This window comes from Adiantum capillus-veneris, chromosome 19 (genome assembly GCF_014529385.1).
Source record: "Adiantum capillus-veneris isolate H3 chromosome 19, ASM1452938v2, whole genome shotgun sequence".
Classification (NCBI taxonomy): Eukaryota; Viridiplantae; Streptophyta; class Polypodiopsida; order Polypodiales; family Pteridaceae; genus Adiantum; species Adiantum capillus-veneris.
In genome coordinates, this window is record NC_140949.1 from 21,693,494 (window position 1) to 21,713,424 (window position 19,931).

At 43.3% G+C, this 19,931-nt stretch overlaps 1 protein-coding gene across 2 annotated transcripts; it reads left to right on the forward strand.

The window, feature by feature from the left end:
• The first annotated feature begins 13,307 nt into the window (after nucleotides 1-13,307).
• LOC147433681 (uncharacterized) lies at nucleotides 13,308-19,713 on the forward strand. 2 transcript variants are annotated; one of them, XM_086490318.1, is made up of 3 exons: nucleotides 13,308-13,925; nucleotides 18,702-18,713; nucleotides 19,582-19,713. In XM_086490318.1, exons 1-3 carry the CDS (start codon nucleotides 13,701-13,703, stop codon nucleotides 19,711-19,713), a joined length of 369 nt encoding a protein of 122 aa, XP_086346444.1. In that variant the 5' UTR covers nucleotides 13,308-13,700. The 2 variants fall into 2 exon arrangements, with proteins under 2 accessions (XP_086346444.1, XP_086346443.1); XM_086490317.1 differs by lacking the exon at nucleotides 19,582-19,713 and having other exon boundaries at nucleotides 13,331-13,925; nucleotides 18,702-19,156.
• Nucleotides 19,714-19,931: the final 218 nt, after the last annotated feature.

A 19,931-nucleotide genomic window follows, 5' to 3' on the forward strand; every position in this document is an offset into this window, starting at 1 on the left:
ATGATTTTCTCATATTAAATTGATCACTTAATGTGGGAGAATAAACGGGAACAAGTGTTAAGATATAGATATGTGCTTATAGATCTATCTCAACACGGGGCCAATGGTAAAGGGGCCCAAAAGGGAGATGGTCTATCAAAGAACAAGGCTAACCAATGGAGCATAAGACCTTAGGGTTAGCTTCATTGAAGACCTCCAATAAATGTGTGTAAAAGTCCTTTGACCTTAAGTAAGCTAGGGCTGAGCTTGAGGTGGGAACCCGGCCCAAGCTCGAGGTGCTTGTCCTGCTTGAGGTGCTTGTCGTGCTTGAGCTGTTTGTCATGCTTGAGGTGCTTGATTAAGATGCTTGAGGTGCTTGACTGGCTCCATGCTTGAGGTGCTTGACTTGCTGCATGATTAAGGTACTTGAGGTGCCTTGAGAAGCTTGCCTGAGATGCTTGTGGGAACACCCTCTAGTTCAAGTGCTTTGTCATGCTTGGTGAGTAAGGTGCTTGATCACCTAAAGTCAAAAGAATTCCTACAAGAGGGGGGGCGAGCCCTTTTCCTAGGGGCGAGAGAGAGAACACCCACTCACACACACAAGGGAAGCCCCAACTTGAGGAGGCAGCAAGGACACATGTCAGGCCCCTACCCATGTTACCTTCATGTGTTGCTTGAAGCCTATTGGCTAAGCTTCAAAGGGGTCCAATGATAAATTACTTGAATTATCTAATTGATTTTGCATTTATCAAGTCCTCTCTCTCAAAGGGGAAAGGGGGACACTTGTCCCAAGGCTACCCATGTTGCTTGTAATGGCTCCTGCTTGTGATTGGCTAGGCCTGGAGGGGTCCAATGAGCTTCAAGCATGAGCTACAAGGGGGGGTCGACCCAAGCTAGCTAGGGGCTTGCTTGAGGGGTATACTCACCCACACACACTCACAATCACTCTCATGGTGTTCTATGCAAAGTGCAAGAGCTCCCTCTCCAAGCAAGTAGAGGTTGAGAGCCTACACCAACACTCTTGGCTATGGAGTGAAAATCCAACCAAGAGCCATGATTCAATGCTTGAGCTTGTCATCTCCTTCTTCTTCATTACTATGCTATTATGTATGCTAGCAACAAGAGTATGATAAGTGAGGAACTAGTTCTTTCTCCTATGAAATGTTTCTTCTTCCTCTTCCCTACCCTCATTCCCTGCTAGCTCTCTCCACCTTCGAAGGTGTTTGAGGTCTTGGGACTGAGGCTTGGGACAATTAAAGCTTTCTTCAAGTTCATGTTATGCTATGATTGTGATGCATGAAGCTTTCCATCTTCATTGCATCACCTAGGTCACAAGGAACACAAAGAATGTATTGTAACAAGTCTCTCTTAATGGGAGAAATCATAATACAAATGCCTATTGGAGGGGGGACTGGCTCCACATAAATCCGGTCCTCAACTGTTGTCATGTTCTCTAAATTCTCTCTCTTTCAAAAGTATTGTTCATGCCAAGTTAACTAATTGCTATGATTATGTTGCTATCTTCAATTATGTCTACCCGCTATGCTCACAAAGTTATTTCTCGAAAGTATTCTCATTAGTTTCCGCTATTCTCAAGATTGAATAGGCTAATTCCATTACATTGGTATCAGAGCATTTGGTTTCTCTTTTCTTGCTTAAGAAGAGAGGTCCTTAAGTAGCCTATAAATGGTTGATGTTGTTAATTATAATAGGGTAAGTGGAATTGGGATCTAATATCGGTTTTGTTAAGCCCACTATGTGGGGGATGGTGCACACCTTGGGAGCTTTGGACTTAATAATGGAGTCTTTAGACTTGCCTACGGCTTTACCATTATTGAGCCATAAGAAGTCCGAAAGAATCTAGCCCTTGGCAACTCTGCTATGTTAGACCTACTCCTCTACTCTATATAATTAACCACTTTGAGCCGTGGGTGTAGATACTTAAGAGCCAATTTTCAAAGGCTAAGAGGAGTGGCAACTAAGGTTTTGAATTGCCAAAGCATACACTAAGTACATACATAAAATTTTGTTAACATGGCTGACAATAATCAAGAGAGTAGAATGAACATTGATAGCTTTGATTTTGCACATGAAGCTGCTAATGATGATGCTCCCATGTTTGTGAATTATCTTGTGACTAGGTTGCAACAAGCTATGGGCTACCCTACCTTGCAAGCCGAAGTTACTCAACAACTTCGTGCCTATGGATTTTCCCTTCCTCTCCAAGAGGAGAGAGAGCTTAGGAGGCCTCTTGAAGAGACCCCCAAAAGAAGACTCTCTCCCATTCGAGAGGAGGAATCCAAAGAGAAAGAAAGCAATGAAAGTCTAAGTTCTTCTGAAGATGTGGCTCCACGAAGAAGGCAGTCTAGACGATCGCCTACTCCTCCCAAGAGGAAAAGAGCAACCCATAGTCCTTCTCCTCATCACTCTGAAAGGCAAGAGAGGAAACAAAGGAAGAAAAGGGCTAGGAAGAGGTCACCCTCTTCTCCTTCTTCTTCACCTTCCTCCTCTTCCGATGAAAGTTATGGCTATTCTCCTAGAGAATACAAGAGGGGAGGACATCGCAAATCATTTCCTGCATGGCGAAGGTCACAAAAGCTAAAGAAGTTCAAGGAGGGAGGAAAGAGTATCTCTTTTCTCACCTACGATGGCACCTTTGGCGCTACCGACAAAGTCTTGGCCTTCATCCAGCAATTTGACGCGGCCTTTGGGGACGAGGGCTTCACAGAGTCCTCCAAGCTACGTCATGTAGCTATGCACTTCCAAAAATCAGCTCGTCAATGGTGGGCTAGCCTTCGTGGCAATGGAGAAGTCCCAAAGACATGGAAAACTCTACGAGTTTCCATCATGAAGCAATTTCTGCCAAGCGATACTAAAGATAAAGTTCTTACCGAATGGCGCGGCTTGAAGCTTCTCTCTCATGAGTCTATCAACAAGTATGTAGACAAGTTTTGGGATTTACATCTCAAAGCTACTGTCTTTCAAAAGATAGACTTTGCCGAGCAAAGACAACAATTCTGTGCGGGATTACCTGAAGAGATGGCCGAATACATCAACTCTCAACGGCCTGGTACTATTACCGAAGTAATCCACCACACCATGGTTGCTTCACGCATCAATTTCCATCAAGGGGCTAGACATAATGTCAAGCCCATGGAAAACAAAGATAAAAATGATGCAAAGGGGAAATCCAATGCTCAAAATAATTCCCAAGGCACTTCCAACAACAACAACAACAACAACAATCGGTCCAAGGAGAAGGGAGTTTACAAAGGTAAAAACAAACTCTCTCCTGAAGAGCTTGAAGCTTTTCGCAAGGACCATAAGTGTTTCAAGTGTGGAGAGCAAGGACATGGCTATCGTTCTTGCCCCAAGAAGAATACTCGCAATGAGACTCCTAGAGCTTCCACCATCGAAGCTCCAAAAGAGGATGCTCATTGCAAAGGATCATCACTTTCCTATGCTTGGGGAAAGGTAAGAGAGCATGATGCCTTCATCTTGTTTGACCCTGGCTCTACTCTTAATTTCATATCAATAGAGTTGGCCACCAATTTGGGCATTCAAGCTTTTGAGATGGGAGATATAGTAGTCGCTGATGCAGCTTTCAAGGGACAACAAGCCTCCGTTACTCCCTTGATTGGGAAGTTGAGGCTTCATGTCCAAAGCTATGTCGACAAAGAAGACTTCTTCATCTCTCCTCTCCAACATCAGGATGTTATTCTAGGGGCACCATGGTTTGATCGCATGGCTGCCAACATGAAGTTCCCTGAAAGGAGAATTTACTTCACTTACAGGGGAAAGAACATGTATATAGATGCTAGTGAGCGTGGTCGCACTATTCCACTTGTAAATCCTCTTTCTTTTGATAAATCAATGAAGAGCTCAGTTTCTGCGTACATGATTTATGTCAAAGAGTCTCTAAAAGCTAATAATGTTTCATCAAATGAAAATGATAGGAATCAAGAAGAGTTAGACTTGTCTACTTTTCTAAAAGGATTCCAAGATGTGTTCATCGATGATATCCCTATGGACCTACCTCCAAAACGAGGGGATGATGACCATCGTATTGAGCTCCTTCCAGGAAGCTCACCGCCTAACAAACCTCCTTATCGAGTCTCACAAGCTCAACAAGAGGAGATTTTGAGGCAAGTACAGGAATTGGTAGACAAAGGGATGGTGAGGCGTAATTCCTCTCCCTTTTGTTCTCCAGTCCTTTTAGTGCAAAAGAAAGATGGTACATACCGTATGTGTGTGGACTATCGAGCACTAAACCATATCACTATCAAAAACAGATTTCCCGTACCCCGGGTAGAAGATCTGTTTGATAAGCTACAAGGCTCTACCTACTTCAGTAGGATTGACCTTAAGAGTGGCTATCATCAAATAAGGATAGTGGATGAAGATATTTTAAAGACCGCGTTTCGCACAACGTTTGGTCTTTATGAATATCTAGTCATGCCTTTTGGCTTGACTAATGCACCAGCTACGTTCAATCGTTTGATGGAGAAAATTTTTAGACCATATCGAAAATTCACTGGAGTGTTCTTTGATGATATCATCATCTACTCCAAGTCTTTGGAGGAACATAAGCAGCATCTCCAAGTGATTTTTCAAGCATTGAGGGAGAACAAGCTTTATCTCAACCAAAAGAAAAGCGAATTCTTCCTTCAAGAGATTCAATACTTAGGTCATATTATCTCTAAAGATGGTATCCAAATGGATCTATCAAAGTTAGAAGTAATAAAAGCATAGCCTAACCCAAGAAATCTACATGAGCTAAGAAGCTTTATTGGTATGTGTGCATACTATAGACGCTTCATAGCAAAATTCTCTCAAGTAGCAGGACCACTACATGACTTAACTAAGAAGAACGTTAAGTTTGTATGGACTGCTAAGGAGCAAAATGCTTTTGAAAAACTCAAAGAAAAGCTTGCTTCCCAACCAGTCCTCGTGCTTCCGGATCTCTCAAAGCCATTTGAGGTCCAATGTGATGCTTGTGGTGATTGCCTTGGAGCGGTTTTGCTTCAAGAAGGGCATGCCATAGCATATGAGAGCCGAAGGCTCAATGGTGATGAACGAGTCTTGGGCATTTATGAGAAACAGCTTTTAGCTGTTCTACATGCCCTAGACACATGGAAGCACTACCTATTGGGGACTCCATTTATCCTACGAACCGACCACCAAAGTCTCAAGTATTTCATGACGCAAACCAAGCTTTCCGACAAACAAATGAGGTGGGCAAATTTTCTTTCGCAATTTAATTTCCATATTGCTCACATAGCTGGTAAGCACAATCAAGTTGCCGATGCACTTTCACGACGACCAAAAGTTAATGCGGTGTCTATAGCTACTCACAATGATCTATCCTCTATGATAGATGAGTATGCTACTGACCCTGACTTTAGAGACATAATGTCAGCCCTTGCTTTGGGGAAGAAAGAGGAACCATTCACCTTGTAGGATGGTTATCTTCTCCACGGCAATAGGCTAAGTGTTACTCATTCCCTTCGTGAGAAGGTTATGTATGAATCCCATGCTCCTCCATATGCAGGGCATAGAGGTATTCAACCTACTCTCCGAGGAGTAGAGACGTATTTCTATTGGCCTACCATGAAAGTGGACATACAAGAGTATGTTTCAAAATGTGTAGTATGCCAAAAGACCAAGTATGATAGAGGGAAGCAACCTGGATTACTCCAGCCATTGCCTATTCCAAATTCACCATGGGAGAGTATATCCATGGATTTCATCTTTGGATTGCCCAAGTCTATCCATGGGAATACAGGAATATGGACAATAGTCGACAGGTTTAGCAAGCAAGCACATTTCATTCCTGTCAAAAAGACTATTAAGGCACACCAAATGTCAAATCTCTTCATATCTCAGTTTTTCAAGCACCATGGATTACCCACATCCATCGTGTTAGATAGAGATCCTAGAATGACCAGTAATTTCTGGAAAGGTCTCTTTGAAAATCTAGGAACAAGATTGAATTTCTCTTCAGCCTATCACCCACAAACGGATGGCCAAAGTGAGATAGCCAATCTTACGATACTCGATCTACTCAAAACTTATGTTACCGAAGTAGATCAACGCTCACAATGGAAAAAGTATTTACCGCTAGTAGAGTATGCCTACAATAATACTGTACATACTTCTACAGGGAAAGCACCTTTCGAGATCATAGAGGAAAGACCTAAAAGTCCCTTGCTACTGAAAGTACATGGGAAGATCTTCGCCGCCGATGAGTATAGCCGTGACCTACAAGAATCTTTTCAAAAGATTAGGGAGGCTATAGCCATCTCTCAACAAAGGCAAAAAGCTGCTGCTGATAAGCACAGAAGAGCCTTAATGTTCAAAGAAAATGATTGGGTCTTACTCAAGTTTCCTAAGGCTCGATTAAGGCAAACGACGGGCAAAAATCCTACGGGCCATCAAAAGTATTATGCTAAACTAGCAAAAAGATACTATGGTCCTTTCCAAATCTTGAAGCCTATCAATGAGACAGCTTATCAACTCAAGTTGCCCAACCATTGGCTTATACACAATGCCTTTCATGTAAGCTTACTTAAGCCCTACAAAGGAGAGCCACCAATTGAACCAATTATTGAAGACCCTCCCGAAGTTGAAGACCAAGAAGAGGTGCTATAACCCGAAGCTGTCCTTCGGCATGAAGACAAGGTACTACGACATGGTAAGATAATCCGACGGTATCTTATTAAGTTCAAAAATTATCCTTTTGAAGATGCTAAATGGATGCAAGGAGTACAACTTAAGGATAGTATGAACCTTGTCAATGCTTACAATGCTACATTAGAGTAAGCAAATGTACAAATTTCTTTTAAATGACTCATGTTTTTGTCTTATATGACTAGTCCTCTTTTTAATTGTGCACAAATTAGTAACTAGTATGCATGCTTAGAATCATGTTTGTGATGACGACGTCTCTCAAACACCAAGTAGAATTTGTCACTCTACTTTGGGAGAATGAAATGGACTAAAGAGCAGAATGCTTGCGGCAGCTATGTCTCCCAAACACCAAATGGATTAGTCATCCATCTTGGAAAGATGTCGTAGGGTAAAAAGGGATCCTTTACCCGCTAAGTACGATTGACTAATGACTAAGACTTTATCTCTTCTACCTCATAGTCGAGGACGACTATGATTTCAAGAGAGAGGTAATGTCATAAAATCTAATGTCTAACCAACCCAAATGATTTTCTCATATTAAATTGATCACTTAATGTGGGAGAATAAACGGGAACAAGTGTTGAGATATAGACCATCTCTCATTGATAGACCATCTATCTCAACACGGGGCCAATGGTAAAGGGGGCCAAATGAGAGATGGCCATGCTTCAATGCCCTAGCTTGTCATCTCCTTCTTCTTCATTACTATGCTATTATGTATGCTAGCAACAAGAGTATGATAAGTGAGGAACTAGTTCTTTCTCCTATGAAATGTTTCTTCTTCCTCTTCCCTACCCTCATTCCCTTCTAGCTCTCTCCACCTTCGAAGGTGTTTGAGGTCTTGGGACTGAGGCTTGGGACAATTAAAGCTTTCTTCAAGTTCATGTTATGCTATGATTGTGATGCATGAAGCTTTCCATCTTCATTGCATCACCTAGGTCACAAGGAACACAAAGAATGTATTGTAACAAGTCTCTCTTAATGGGAGAAATCATAATATAAATGCCTATTGGAGGGGGGACCGGCCCCACATAAATCCGGTCCTCAAATGTTGTCATGTTCTCTAAATTCTCTCTCTTTCAAAAGTATTGTTCATGCCAAGTTAACTAATTGCTATGATTATGTTGCTATCTTCAATTATGTCTACCCGCTATGCTCACAAAGTTATTTCTCGAAAGTATTCTCATTAATTTCCGCTATTCTCAAGATTGAATAGGCTAATTCCATTACACTACAACTTGGTATCATGCGACACTTCCCCATTAGGGCAAAAAACGGCTCAAAAAGTGTTGTCTAAGGAATTGGTGAACTTACTAGTTAGCAGAGCCATTGATGATCAAAACGGCTCCAAATTTGGCCGTTTTGGTAATGTAAAGCATTTTTATCCAATTTAAAGCGTATCTAGGTACATATCTCTAAATATTAAAAAACATATCATTTTTTTCACATTCCTTTCTGGCTCACCTCGAAATTTGTTCTCATTTACTTCACTTGGTGGCAAATAGTTGTTTCCACTTTTGAATCAATCAATCCCTCATTTTTCTCTCTGACCTTTCACGAGCTTTGTCTCTTCTTTTCTGATCCTGGCAGCTCTGCTACTATGTTATCTCCATTATAATTTTTTGTGTGCTCTTCATTACTTACAATGAGTAATACATTTTCCATTAGTGATATTCACAAGTTTCACTTGAACATTAAGCTAAGCCATATGCTACTACGTAGACCAGCTACAAATGCAAATGAAGCACAACAACTTTGCAACAAGGGGAAGAAACACATTGATCTATGGATAGATGGGAGCTTGTATCCATTGGATCCCAGCATTGGAAGGTATCCATGTTCACACACCTCATGATTTGATGAGATTTGTTGAAGATGGGGTTGATGGATTACTAGGATATAGTTCTACATTATCTCAGCTACACATTACATTCAATATCTCCAAACTGCTTTGTCTTGGAATGCGATAAAAATTTTAGAACTTGAAAACCAAATAGCATCTCTAAAACAAGAAAATCATCAGCTTCAGACTTTAAAGAAACTACAATACGACTAAGAGCACGAGTAACGAATGAGAGATGTACTAAACTTAAGAGAAGGTTTTGGACAAAGAAAAAAAAGGTTTAGGAATAATAGAGAACATGTGACCAACCTTTTAGGATTTGATATGTACAATTATAAAGAAAGGGTGAGATTCTTGAATGAGGTAATGAACAAGAGTGACATTTTGGAACTTTTGAAACTTTTGAAACTTCTTGAAAATCCAACCCAAAAGAAATTGGTATTTCAAAATTTATTGAAAGATATGGATTTATTGGTCCAACCTTCTCAAATGCAAGAAGTTTGTGACACAGTGGGGGTGAGTAGAAGGGGTTACAGGGCCATCTCTAAAACCTAGTTTCAGGTCCTTAAGTATTACAAGATTAAAGCTTTTGGATTTCCTAAGCCTCACAATGTTGGGAAAGTAAGGACTCTGTTAAACGAAGAAATACCCGAAAATTTTGGTGAGTAATATCATATAGAGGGAACGATGCCATACTAAAAACAAAAGAAAAAATCTTCTTTTGAGTATAATGTTTCTAATAACATTTGGATGAGCATAAAAAATGTTCAATCTGCTATGGTGAGATACTATAAAATGCAAGAAGTAGATTGTAAAAACTTGTATTTGTTATGAAATTGGATAAGGCTCAAATTCATAAAAGTCAAAAAATGGAAAGAGTATCCTTATCTCTAATGAATAGAGCATTGTATTATAGCTAGGGTAATCTTGATTCCCCATGCCACAAAACTCAATCAGAAATGGAGCTATGGTGGATTGGAGCAGCTTAAATACCAGTAGAAAACCATGATACATTGAAATGGCTCTTTTTGCAGATCGACATCCCTTCTTCTATACAAGACCAAAATGCACGTGAACAACTCCATGTAGATGGCATGGGTGACTTCATTGTAGAACGGCACTTGAGTGCTGACCTTAAGGCACTGAAGTGCATGTTTGGTGTATGTGGAGGTGCCAATACCAAGTATCCATGTCTATATTGCATGGCAAGCACTAGAACAAAAGGATGGCTTGCAAAACATGAGGTTGGAAAACCACCATCGAGAAATAGTGTGAACATCATTGACTACCCATCGTCTTGTATGATTTGGGATCCAATTCTAGCAATAGATTTAGAAAATGTACATATATGTTCAATGCATGCAGAGATTACAATCTTGGACAAATTGCTTCGACTCCGTCTTGATTATTCATATTCTATTAAGCTGCCTAAACTTGCAGACGTTGTGAGCGGGATGAAAACACACACAGCGCCTCTATAACGACCCGACACACACTCTTGGGAAGATACACACACACACTATGGGGCACCACTCGGCTTACACAACACACCTGGCCGAGACAGGGAACACCCTCTGGAGTGAGAGGAGAGAGACTATCCACTTGCCCACTCCACGCAAACACACACACACACACACACCCAAAAACTCAGCTCAAAAGAGGAGAATTTCTGATGTTTAGATACAAATGAGCTTGGGCCAACACCAATGGGGCAAACAGCTCACACAATATGGGTAAAATAAGCCAGATACAATCACAAACTGGAGCAGAAACTTCGCTCATAGGAGAAACTTACACAGAAAAACAGCAGGAAAAGAGTGAGGAATTTGGCAAAATGGACAGCGCCATCGCGTCCGGAACGGCCCAAAACCCCAGTCTACAATGTCAAAGTGCTCAAATCCGACCTCGGATGAGCAGTTTACGGCCAAAACAGGCTCCAAAATGAGCAAAAACACACCTGCGGCTGTTCCTTCTCTCTTCTCCACGTTTTTTCTGGTCTTCTCTCTGTTTTTTCAGTTCCCACACTTAGCTTTATTACTTGGGCACCCTTGGCCTTTTAGATGACCTCAAACGGACCCCGAATAGGCCAAAAATTGACCTCGCAGTGCATAGTTGTCACCCTGCTGCATCCATGCGCACACCTGGCACTCATTTCTTTCAAATAATGCATCCCGCAACCACGTGAAGTGGCCCCAAAAAAAGGTCCTCATGATGACCTTTCTGCATAATTCTCACAAGCAAACACCCACGTTGTGTCCGTCCTCATCTGCGTGCAAATATTGACCTCGTTCGCCCTCCTGACGCCACTAGATGCCATCTGACGCACCTGCTGACCTCACGTTGTCGGCCCGCGGATAGCTTCCTCGAGAAGTTTTACGCGCTACCAACTCCTCCTTATTGTAGAAAAACACAATGGTACTAGTAACGATGAAAATCGATGCACTATGTACATGGTGTCCTACCTGTACACATGTGGGCCCCACGTAACCACCTGGCTCTGGAAAATGGGCAATACTTTATTTGATGCACCATGCATGGGTATGTACATATGCGCAATCCCTTGCTCCAAAAAACTCCTGACAACGTGCATAGAAAAATGTGAGGCTTTGCTCTCTCGAATGGGTGTCCATGGTGGTCAAGTGCATTTAAAAAAAGATCCTACTCTTTTATAAGGAAAGGGTGATGTTTTGCAAGATGTTTTAATGGGTGGAGCAAAAGCCAAAAGATTTTTGAGCAACCATGACAACAAACAAGTCAACTCTATGTGGAACTCTTGGAAGGATCTTTGTGTAATAACAACCAATGTCAAAAGTGGGCACTCTGTGTGTCAAAAAAAAGTAAAAATGAATTTAACTTCTATGTTTGTTTAGCTCTATGGGATGGGAGGATCTCCCTTAGATTTCAGTCAATGAAATTCAAAAAAACATTTGTCTCACTTAATCAGTCCTTCACTAGATTCCCACCGAATCTCGAAATTTGAAGGTAAAATATTCTTAGTCGTAGTCATCATGCACCTTGTGTAATAGCTTTACGCTCCACTCCTCTGCCTCTCCATCCGTCTTGTGTGTCGATGTGCAATCGATGTAGAGAAAAACTCTCTCTACCAACATGCCTCAACTCATCTCCCCATCAGCATTTATAGCATGTAGATACTCTTGCACGCCTCGTCTCTTCATCAGCTCCATCAACCAGCACTTTTGGAGCCTGCAGACGAGAGAGAGAGAGAGAGAGAGAGAGAGAGAGAGAGAGAGAGAGAGAGAGAGAGAGAGAGAGAGAGAGAGAGAGCCGTGTGCTTTGCGTATCGCCAAGGAACGACACTCATAGTAACTGACCTTGCCCTCATCTCTCTCCTCCATTTGTACCCCTACGTTTCTACATTGAAAAAGTCCTCACGTCGTCAATATTGTCGCCTTTGAGCCCCCTCTGCATCGACATCGTTGACTCATACATGTGTGCATCATTGCTTCCACCATGCCATCACACCACCTACATCCCTCCTTAATTTCTTTGTCTTGCATGGCACCGCCACATGCCCCACGTGCAAAGCTTTGTACTATAGACCTGGCCATTGCACCCTCTACAAAGCTATGCATACGTTTTCTCTCTTCCCTTCCCTTCCACTCTTGCGACGACAAACCGCATATATGCTCTTCTCTTGGAGTTATCGCAAGGTAACGAAGACCCCAATATAAAATCGTAGCAATTGAGCCCCCTACTATTGCATCCTGCTCGTATTACATGGAAAAGCAATACTCTCCCTTTTGTCCGTTGCAGTTGTGCTGCATACTTGCTCACCTTCGTCTCCTCCACACTCAAACCCGGTCTGCACTTCGCACCAAATTGTCTGCCTCTAACATGCGACACACTAAAACAATCACACGATCGTTTGCCCACACAAAATATCGTCACCCTTTTGTTTTGGATTTGATCAAGGGAATCTTAAAAGATTTAAAAATATCAAATTCACTAATTTCAAATAGCCACAGTGTGAAGTTTGAACTTTTGCAAACGAAAAGAAAGAAAAGCTTCTCTTTTTCTCACCTGGAAGGCAAACCAAGCATTCTCCAAGATTCCCTATAATACTAATGGTTTCAAAATTGAGCTGACCACTTCCTCTAGCTTCCCTCCATACCTGGGTCTATTCTGTATTCATTAATTAATTTGTAGCCAAGATCCCTTCCACTTTTTAAGTTTAACCATTGGGATATTAGTTGGAGTCGATGCACACGTTGCCACTGTTTTGCTTCGCAAGCAATCTGCCCCCTCCCTTGACGGTCTCTGCCATGCGCCCAACATGCCTTTCTATGCAAGCTAGGAGATACGATGGCCCCTCCATTCTTGAGGTCCTTGAGGTATCAACTAGACTCACAATAAGCTCACGTGTGGATATATATATATATATATATATATATATATATATATATATATATATATATATTGTTTGAGGTTCTTTACAGAGTATTCCAGAGGGAAAGTCCAATGACGTCCCCAAATCAGGGCTCGTGGCAGAGCAGCGTGCAATGGGAAAACAAAGGAACACGTGGGGCATGAGGGGACGAAGAGCAAGAGACGCGAGTGTTGCCTTCCATTCAAGTCTTTGCTATAATATGGGGAGCACACCGTTTTTATGAGAGGGAATCTTGGGAGATGCTCCCTTCGGAATGCATTATAAAAGAAAAAAGGAAGGGAAAGTGTATGTGGACATTGAGAAAAGAGAAGGCTTATTCTTTTTTTTTTCTTGTCATACTCACGCGCCTCGAGAAGGGTTATTCCTTTAAAGCCTTTTTGTTTCGTTGTCTTTAAGGTGGTGAGATCTCACTGAGTCACAACAAGTGGCGGCGATAGGGCGATGGCCTAAACCTGTTTAGGGTTCGGGTTAGCAGGTTTCTTGAGTCTTAGACGCGTGGTAGGCGAGCAATGGAAGGAGATTAGCCATCCACTCTTCACCACCGTGTCTTCCTCCCCGTCCAGTCACACTCCCCGCCGTCAAAGGACATGTCAGCCCTCAACGCAGCTCACCAGGCAATTAACCAAGGGGGGATCCCGCCTCGCGCCTGGCACTCCTAACCAGAGAAAAGTTCCTCTCTGCTGCGCAATAACTCGCGAGCCCCAAATCAGTTTACTTTCGCCCAAGTGGTCGACAGAGGTCATTCGTTGTCGCCGGAAGGTTACCTTGCTCCCAACCAACATGCACTCCCCCAGGAAGTTGCCCAGAAGCTCTCCGAAGCGCAATTGTGCCGTCATACCCTCGGTTGGTTCACGCAGGACCCTCTTGGGGAAGGTGGTGCAGGCCAACATTCGAAGCTCGCTGATGGAAGTCTCCCTGAAAATGGAGATCTCCATCCCGAGGGACATCTCCTTGGAAACAACAACAGCATCACTCCTGAAGCAAGCCAAGGAAGGAAGGACACTAGTAAGCCCACAGTCATTCTGCCTGCAGCTCAAATCCGTAAAGCACAAGCAGGTTTAGAAAATAGAGTACTTATTGGAATGCTGATAGGCCCCAGGCCCCCTGTCGAGGTGCTTAAAGGCTGGATAAAAAATTAGTGGGTTCTATAGGAGCAGAGGTGGAGACCATCCAGGCTCTGCCCAAGAACCAATACATTTTTGTGTTGAGAAATGCTGAAATGGCCTTTAAAGTGCTGAGTTCTAGGCAGTGGCTCATCAGATCGTCACCATTGTGTTTGTTCAAATGGACCAAAACCTACAACCCAGAGCGTGATGCTCTGAACCGATTCCCTGTGTGGGTAGAATTCCCGAATCTCCCTTTGCACTTCCACAATCATCTTCGTCTGATAGGAAGCCAGCTAGGCCGTGTCCTAGGAGGGAGAGCCAGAGGAGAATATATCCCCTCATGGCACCCTCAAGCTTTGATAGAAATGGATGTCTCAGTTGACCTGCCTCTCGAAATCATCATAGCTCTTGACGATGGGGAGTCCTTTGTGCAACCTCTGGTATATAAGTACCTCCCGAACGCTTGCTTTCACTGTGGTGCCAAGGGGCACTTTGTAAGAGATTGTCCTTTAAAAAACCCAAAGACTGAGAGTGCGAACTCTAAAAAAGAGGCGGAAGGGGGAGGTTATGACCCCAAAACTGCTAAAGAGACACCTATCCCTACACTCAACAAGCAGAACAGTAGGGGGAGAGGGGAAAAAGGTCATGAGCCGAAATCTCGCCCCAAGCCCAATAACAGGTTCGCCCTGCTGGCAGACCTACCTGAATGGGAGGACTCCATAGTTGAGGATTCTAACTGGCAAGACCTCAAAGACGAAGAGAATATCACTTCGAAGCTGGAGCAACAGGTTAATAAAGCGGACATCGAGATGGCACTCGATCTCAACAAAGCAGACACCCCAGAGGAGTACAATAAGGAAAACATCGACCCGGGAAAAGAAAAGAAGGACATGGTTCCCTCACCCATGGACTATCACAAAGATAACAAGAGGTCGCACTTCGCAGTCTCGCAACAGTCTCCAAAGGGGGGGCAGAGTAAAGGCAACAAAGAAAAAAAGGTAAATAAATGAAGCTACTGTCTTGGAACGTCAAGGGGCTTTCCGACCCCCTCAAAGCCAGAAAAATTCAGAAATGGGTGCAAAACTATACTGTCAAGGTGATAGGGCTGCAGGAGGTTAAAACCTCAGGGGATGAGCTCATGCAGAGACTGAAGCTAATCTCCCCTACATTGAATTGGTTCCCCTCTTCTCACAACAGGGGATCTGGTGGGACTGCCTTGGGGATTCCTCCCCAGTGGAAGGTCAACGAGTTGAAAACCAAAAAAGGAGATCAGTGGGTGGCTATATTTGTTGAGGAGTCTGTCCTCTGTACTTTTGTCTCTGTGTACACGGCAGGAGCCTCTGCCGACTGGACTCGTTTGTGGAAATCCTTTGCACAGCTAGAAGGACCAGTGGCACTATTTGGAGACCTGAATATGGTCGAGTCGTTGGAAGACAAGTTCAAACATAAAGGAATATCAGTGGTAGGAGCGGAGAAAGGATCGTGGGAAACCCTAAAAGACAAACTTGACCTGTGGGATGTAGGGTCAGAAGGGGACTTCACCTGGCAAAATTACTCAACAGGAGAAAACACCAGGAAAGCCAGGTTAGATCGTTGCTATCTAAGCCTGCAGCTTGCCAATGAGTTCAAAATTACTCAACAGGAGAAAACAACAGGAAAGCTAGGTTAGATCATTGCTATCTGATCACCATCCTCTGGTCATCACCCTAGATGATAAACACACGAAGGTAAGAAACCAATGGTTTCATACTGATCCTTCACTCTTCAACCTCAAGGAGGTTCACGACCATATGAGAGCCATTTGGGTCCAAACTTTCTCCAAAGGACTTACACCAGCCAAAGCTTGGTCGGAAGCCATCAAACTAACCCAAAAATCTCTCATTAACTTCAGGAAAGAAGTTACAGCCATAAGAAAGGCAAGAAGGGACAAGGTGTATTCAGAGTTAGTCGAGCTGGAGGCTAGATGTCCATAGGAGGAGTCTCTCCAGGACAAAATCACCACGTTGCAAAAACAGCTGAAATTCGAAGAAGACCTATCCCTCCTTCATACTTCTGTCTTCTTCAGAGATTGGTGGGCAGGGAAGGTCGACAAGCCGTCCAAAAAGATGTTTAAATCTCTCAGGAAGAAGCAAAAAAGAGAGATCATTCCCATGTTCTCATCCCCCAATGGAACTGCCTCCACCCAAGAGGAAAATCTTGAAATAGCGAGGACTCACTTCGAAGAATTATTCAGTCCGCTTGAACAAATCAATACCGAAAAGGCAGCAGTGAGAAACACAATCTGGAATTGCAGAGAGAGGGTAATCCCACCAAGGGTGGTTGAACAGTTAGAGACTAACTTAAAAGTAGAAGAAATCATGGGAGCCATAGAAGCCCTCAAACCTAAGAAGACCCCAGGCATTGATGGCCTGCCATTCAAGTTTTACCAAACATTCAAGAAAACTTTAGCCCCTATCCTCCTCTTAGTGTGGGAAGAGGCGGTGAAGTACAAGGCCCTCCCAGTGAAAATCAACACAGGCATCATTAAGCTGCTCCACAAAAAGGGCCCCAGGGAAATCCTATCGAACTGGAGGCCATTGACCCTGTTGACCTCGGCATACAAGATATTTGCTAAGGCTATTGCGTTAAGAATCACCCCGGTTCTCATGAAATGGATTTCTTCTGAGCAAAAAGGCTTTATCAAAGGCCGCAGAATTCTTGAGGGAGTAATTTCAATGCGGGAAGGGATCGAACATGCTGAAGACACCAACCAGGAATATGTGTTCGTCAAAGTTGACTTCGACAAAGCCTATGACAGGCTGGAATGGTCCTTTCTGGGAGAATGCCTGGTCATGATGGGCTTCGGGTTTAAAATGGTGTCCTTCATTCAAACACTTCTTGGTAATGCAAGAGCCAGAGTGGCTATCAACTGTGGGTTGTCCAAAGCCTTTTATTGGCTAGATCAGTACGAGAGGGATGTCCCCTGGCGCCCTTACTTTTTGCCATAGCAGCAGATGCCTTGAATTGGTTGGTAAAGGCCAATATGCAAGCTGGACGGCTAGAAGGTATCTCCCTCCTAAATGGGAAGCAGCAATGCCTATCCCAATTCGCAGACGACACAAATGGGCTCTGAAAAATGATGAGCAGTCCCTCAAAGCATTATGGGAGTGTCTCCACATCTTTTGCATAGCCTCGGGCTCAAGGGTAAACCATACCAAAATTGGAATTAAAATTTCTACGAATATTATACCAAGCTGGATTCTGGACCAAGGTTGCTCAGTCATTCAGGATGGGACCCTGTTTAGACTGTTGGGCATCCCCATGGGATTCAAGGTTACCCTTGCTCAGAGATGGAAATGGGTATTAGATAAGTTTGCCAACAAACTTGGAAGATGGACAGGCTTTCAGGCCTCGTTAGCTGGAAGAAGTCTCGTGGTTAAGCATTTTCTGACTGCCTATGTGCTATTCTTTTTGTCCTGTTGGAGGCCACCAGACTCCCATTTAGAGGCAGTCTCTAGAATATGCAGAAATTTCCTATGGTCAGGTGACCCTGGAAAGAGAGGGCTTGCTAAAGTCCCATACAGAGTTTGTTGTTTGCCCCAAGGAGTTAGGAGGACTGGGACTAACTGACCTAAGTGCTTGGGCTGATAAACTGTCTGTTAAACTCTTGTTGAGGGCTCTCGATGATCCGGACGAAGAGTGGGCTGTTCTCTTATTCAGAAGAGTGGACGAATTCGAATTGAAACAGGTAAAAAAATGGAAAGGGCTCCCTTGGTTCACGGTCTTCTTCAGTCAGTTTGTTGTCACCCCCAAGGGGTCTGATCTTCTGAAAAGCCTTTGGGGTGCCTGGAATAGGTATAGAGGACTGGTAAGGATTAATTGGGAGTCAAAATACAGTTGGCCCATTCGAGGTGCAGAATCAATGTGGTAGTCCCTCCCGCCTATCCCCCCTCTAGAGCCAAATCAACTCAGATCATCCAGGAGAATACATCAGAAGGGCATCATCAGCTGGAAATATGTGTGGAACCCCCAACAACACAGATGGAAAACGGATACTGAGCTACTTACCCAGTACAAGCTTCAGCCCTGGGAGTTGAGGCTCATAGCTAGCAGAAATAGGCTCTTCCCGCAGAGCCAAGAATGGACACTTGAATGTGATGATGACCTATCCCCCAAAGCTTTGTACTGGAAAGGGGGATTCAAAATCTCACACCCCCAAGACATCCTCCCCAAACTGACAGTACCCCTTCATGTCACCCTTAACAAAAGGTGGAACACAACATATGACAGGAAACAGTGGAACTTTAAGTTCCAGCAAATATGGGATAGTACTATCCCAGCTAAACACTCTATACTTTTATGGTTGTTACTGCACAAGGCTATTTGGACGGGCAAGAGAGTTTATGAGGCAAACTTAGGGCCAGGTGTTTGCTATAGATGTAACAGGACAGTAGAGGATATCCCACATCTTTTTATAAATTGTCCTAGAACCAAAAAATTCATGTCAGTACTGAACTATGCATTGGGTTTTATACCAAACTGGAAGCAAATTCTGCTGGGGGACTCAGTAGGGATATTGTTCGTCGTTTGGAACAAAATCAGGGCTGAATTTTTGTGGACGGTGTGGAAGGATAGAAACTGCAAACTTTATGACGGGGCTTACCAGACTGAAAAGATGAGAGTTTTGTTGTCTCAGGTAAATCTGCAGGTAAGCAAGTTATCCCTGGAGCAGTGCAGGTTATACAAAGCTAACTTGAAGGTGCTAAAGGACTGCCAAGGATGCTATAATTATCGTGCAAACACAAGCAATTCATGGGATGGCTCTTACAACCACTTGCAGAAGAGGGTGGATGAATGCGTGGAACGAGGCAAGGACATCACCCACCACCACGAGAGGGGAATGAGGCTGGTGGCTCGCATCGAGGAAGCAATTAATGGACTCCCAAGAAATGCATAGGAAGATTTGTTTTGTAATCTGAGGGAAGCCCTTATAGGATAGCTCTGTGTATATAGGGATAATCGAAGATCAGGCTAGTGCCTACTCTACTGAAAGTTTTGTAACACTGCTCTCTCTTTAATCTAATACAATCTCACGCCTTTTTATGGTTTTAAAAAAAAAAAGTGGCGGCCATTTTTTTAAAAATCTCTTCGTTTAAGGTGTCTCTCTCCCTTGCGTGATAGGCTTTTGCAAGTGCTTGAGCCTTGCAACGTTGTCCCCTCTCTCTCTCTCTCCCTCCTTGCGTGCGCCTCGCAGGATCAGTGGGAGCCCCTTGGAGGCTTTTCTCAGTGTTTCTTTTTGTTTGTATATGGTTGTGGAGAGATCACTATAGAACCTATGATGTTCTGTTTGGGTTTGAGCAGGACTTGATTTGTAAAAAAAAAATTATTATTAATATATCTAACTCACAAAATTAAGTTTTAGACACCTCAAAAAAATAAATAAATTTAAAAAGCCCAATGAAAATGGAAAGTCGAGAGGATTTTCTTGTCCATATAAAGAGGTGGGCGAGTGCCTATGTTGTATTGATTATCTTTCTTCTAACTTTGTGTTTTTGCCAAACTCATTTGTATCTCAGATTCCAAAAATCAAACCCCTCATGTCGCTATCAGTCTACCCTCTTGTGTTATACCCCTGTGGCCTCGAGACCTCACATGCTGCCCCCTCCCCCCACGGTTATCCTATTTGCAATGCCAGCGGCAAGAGATGACATGAGTAGCGCCCCCTTTCTCTCTTGACCTTGCATGCCCCCACTTCGCCCACGGTTGTCCCTGTCTCAGCATCACTTACAACAAGGTGGACTCTTGGAGAATCGGCATGTTGCGCTTTAGACAAACGTGAGAGAGAGAGAGAGAGAGAGAGAGAGAGAGAGAGAGAGATTATGCGCATGGTGCACCTTTATTTGACTCTGACAATGCATGGCACACA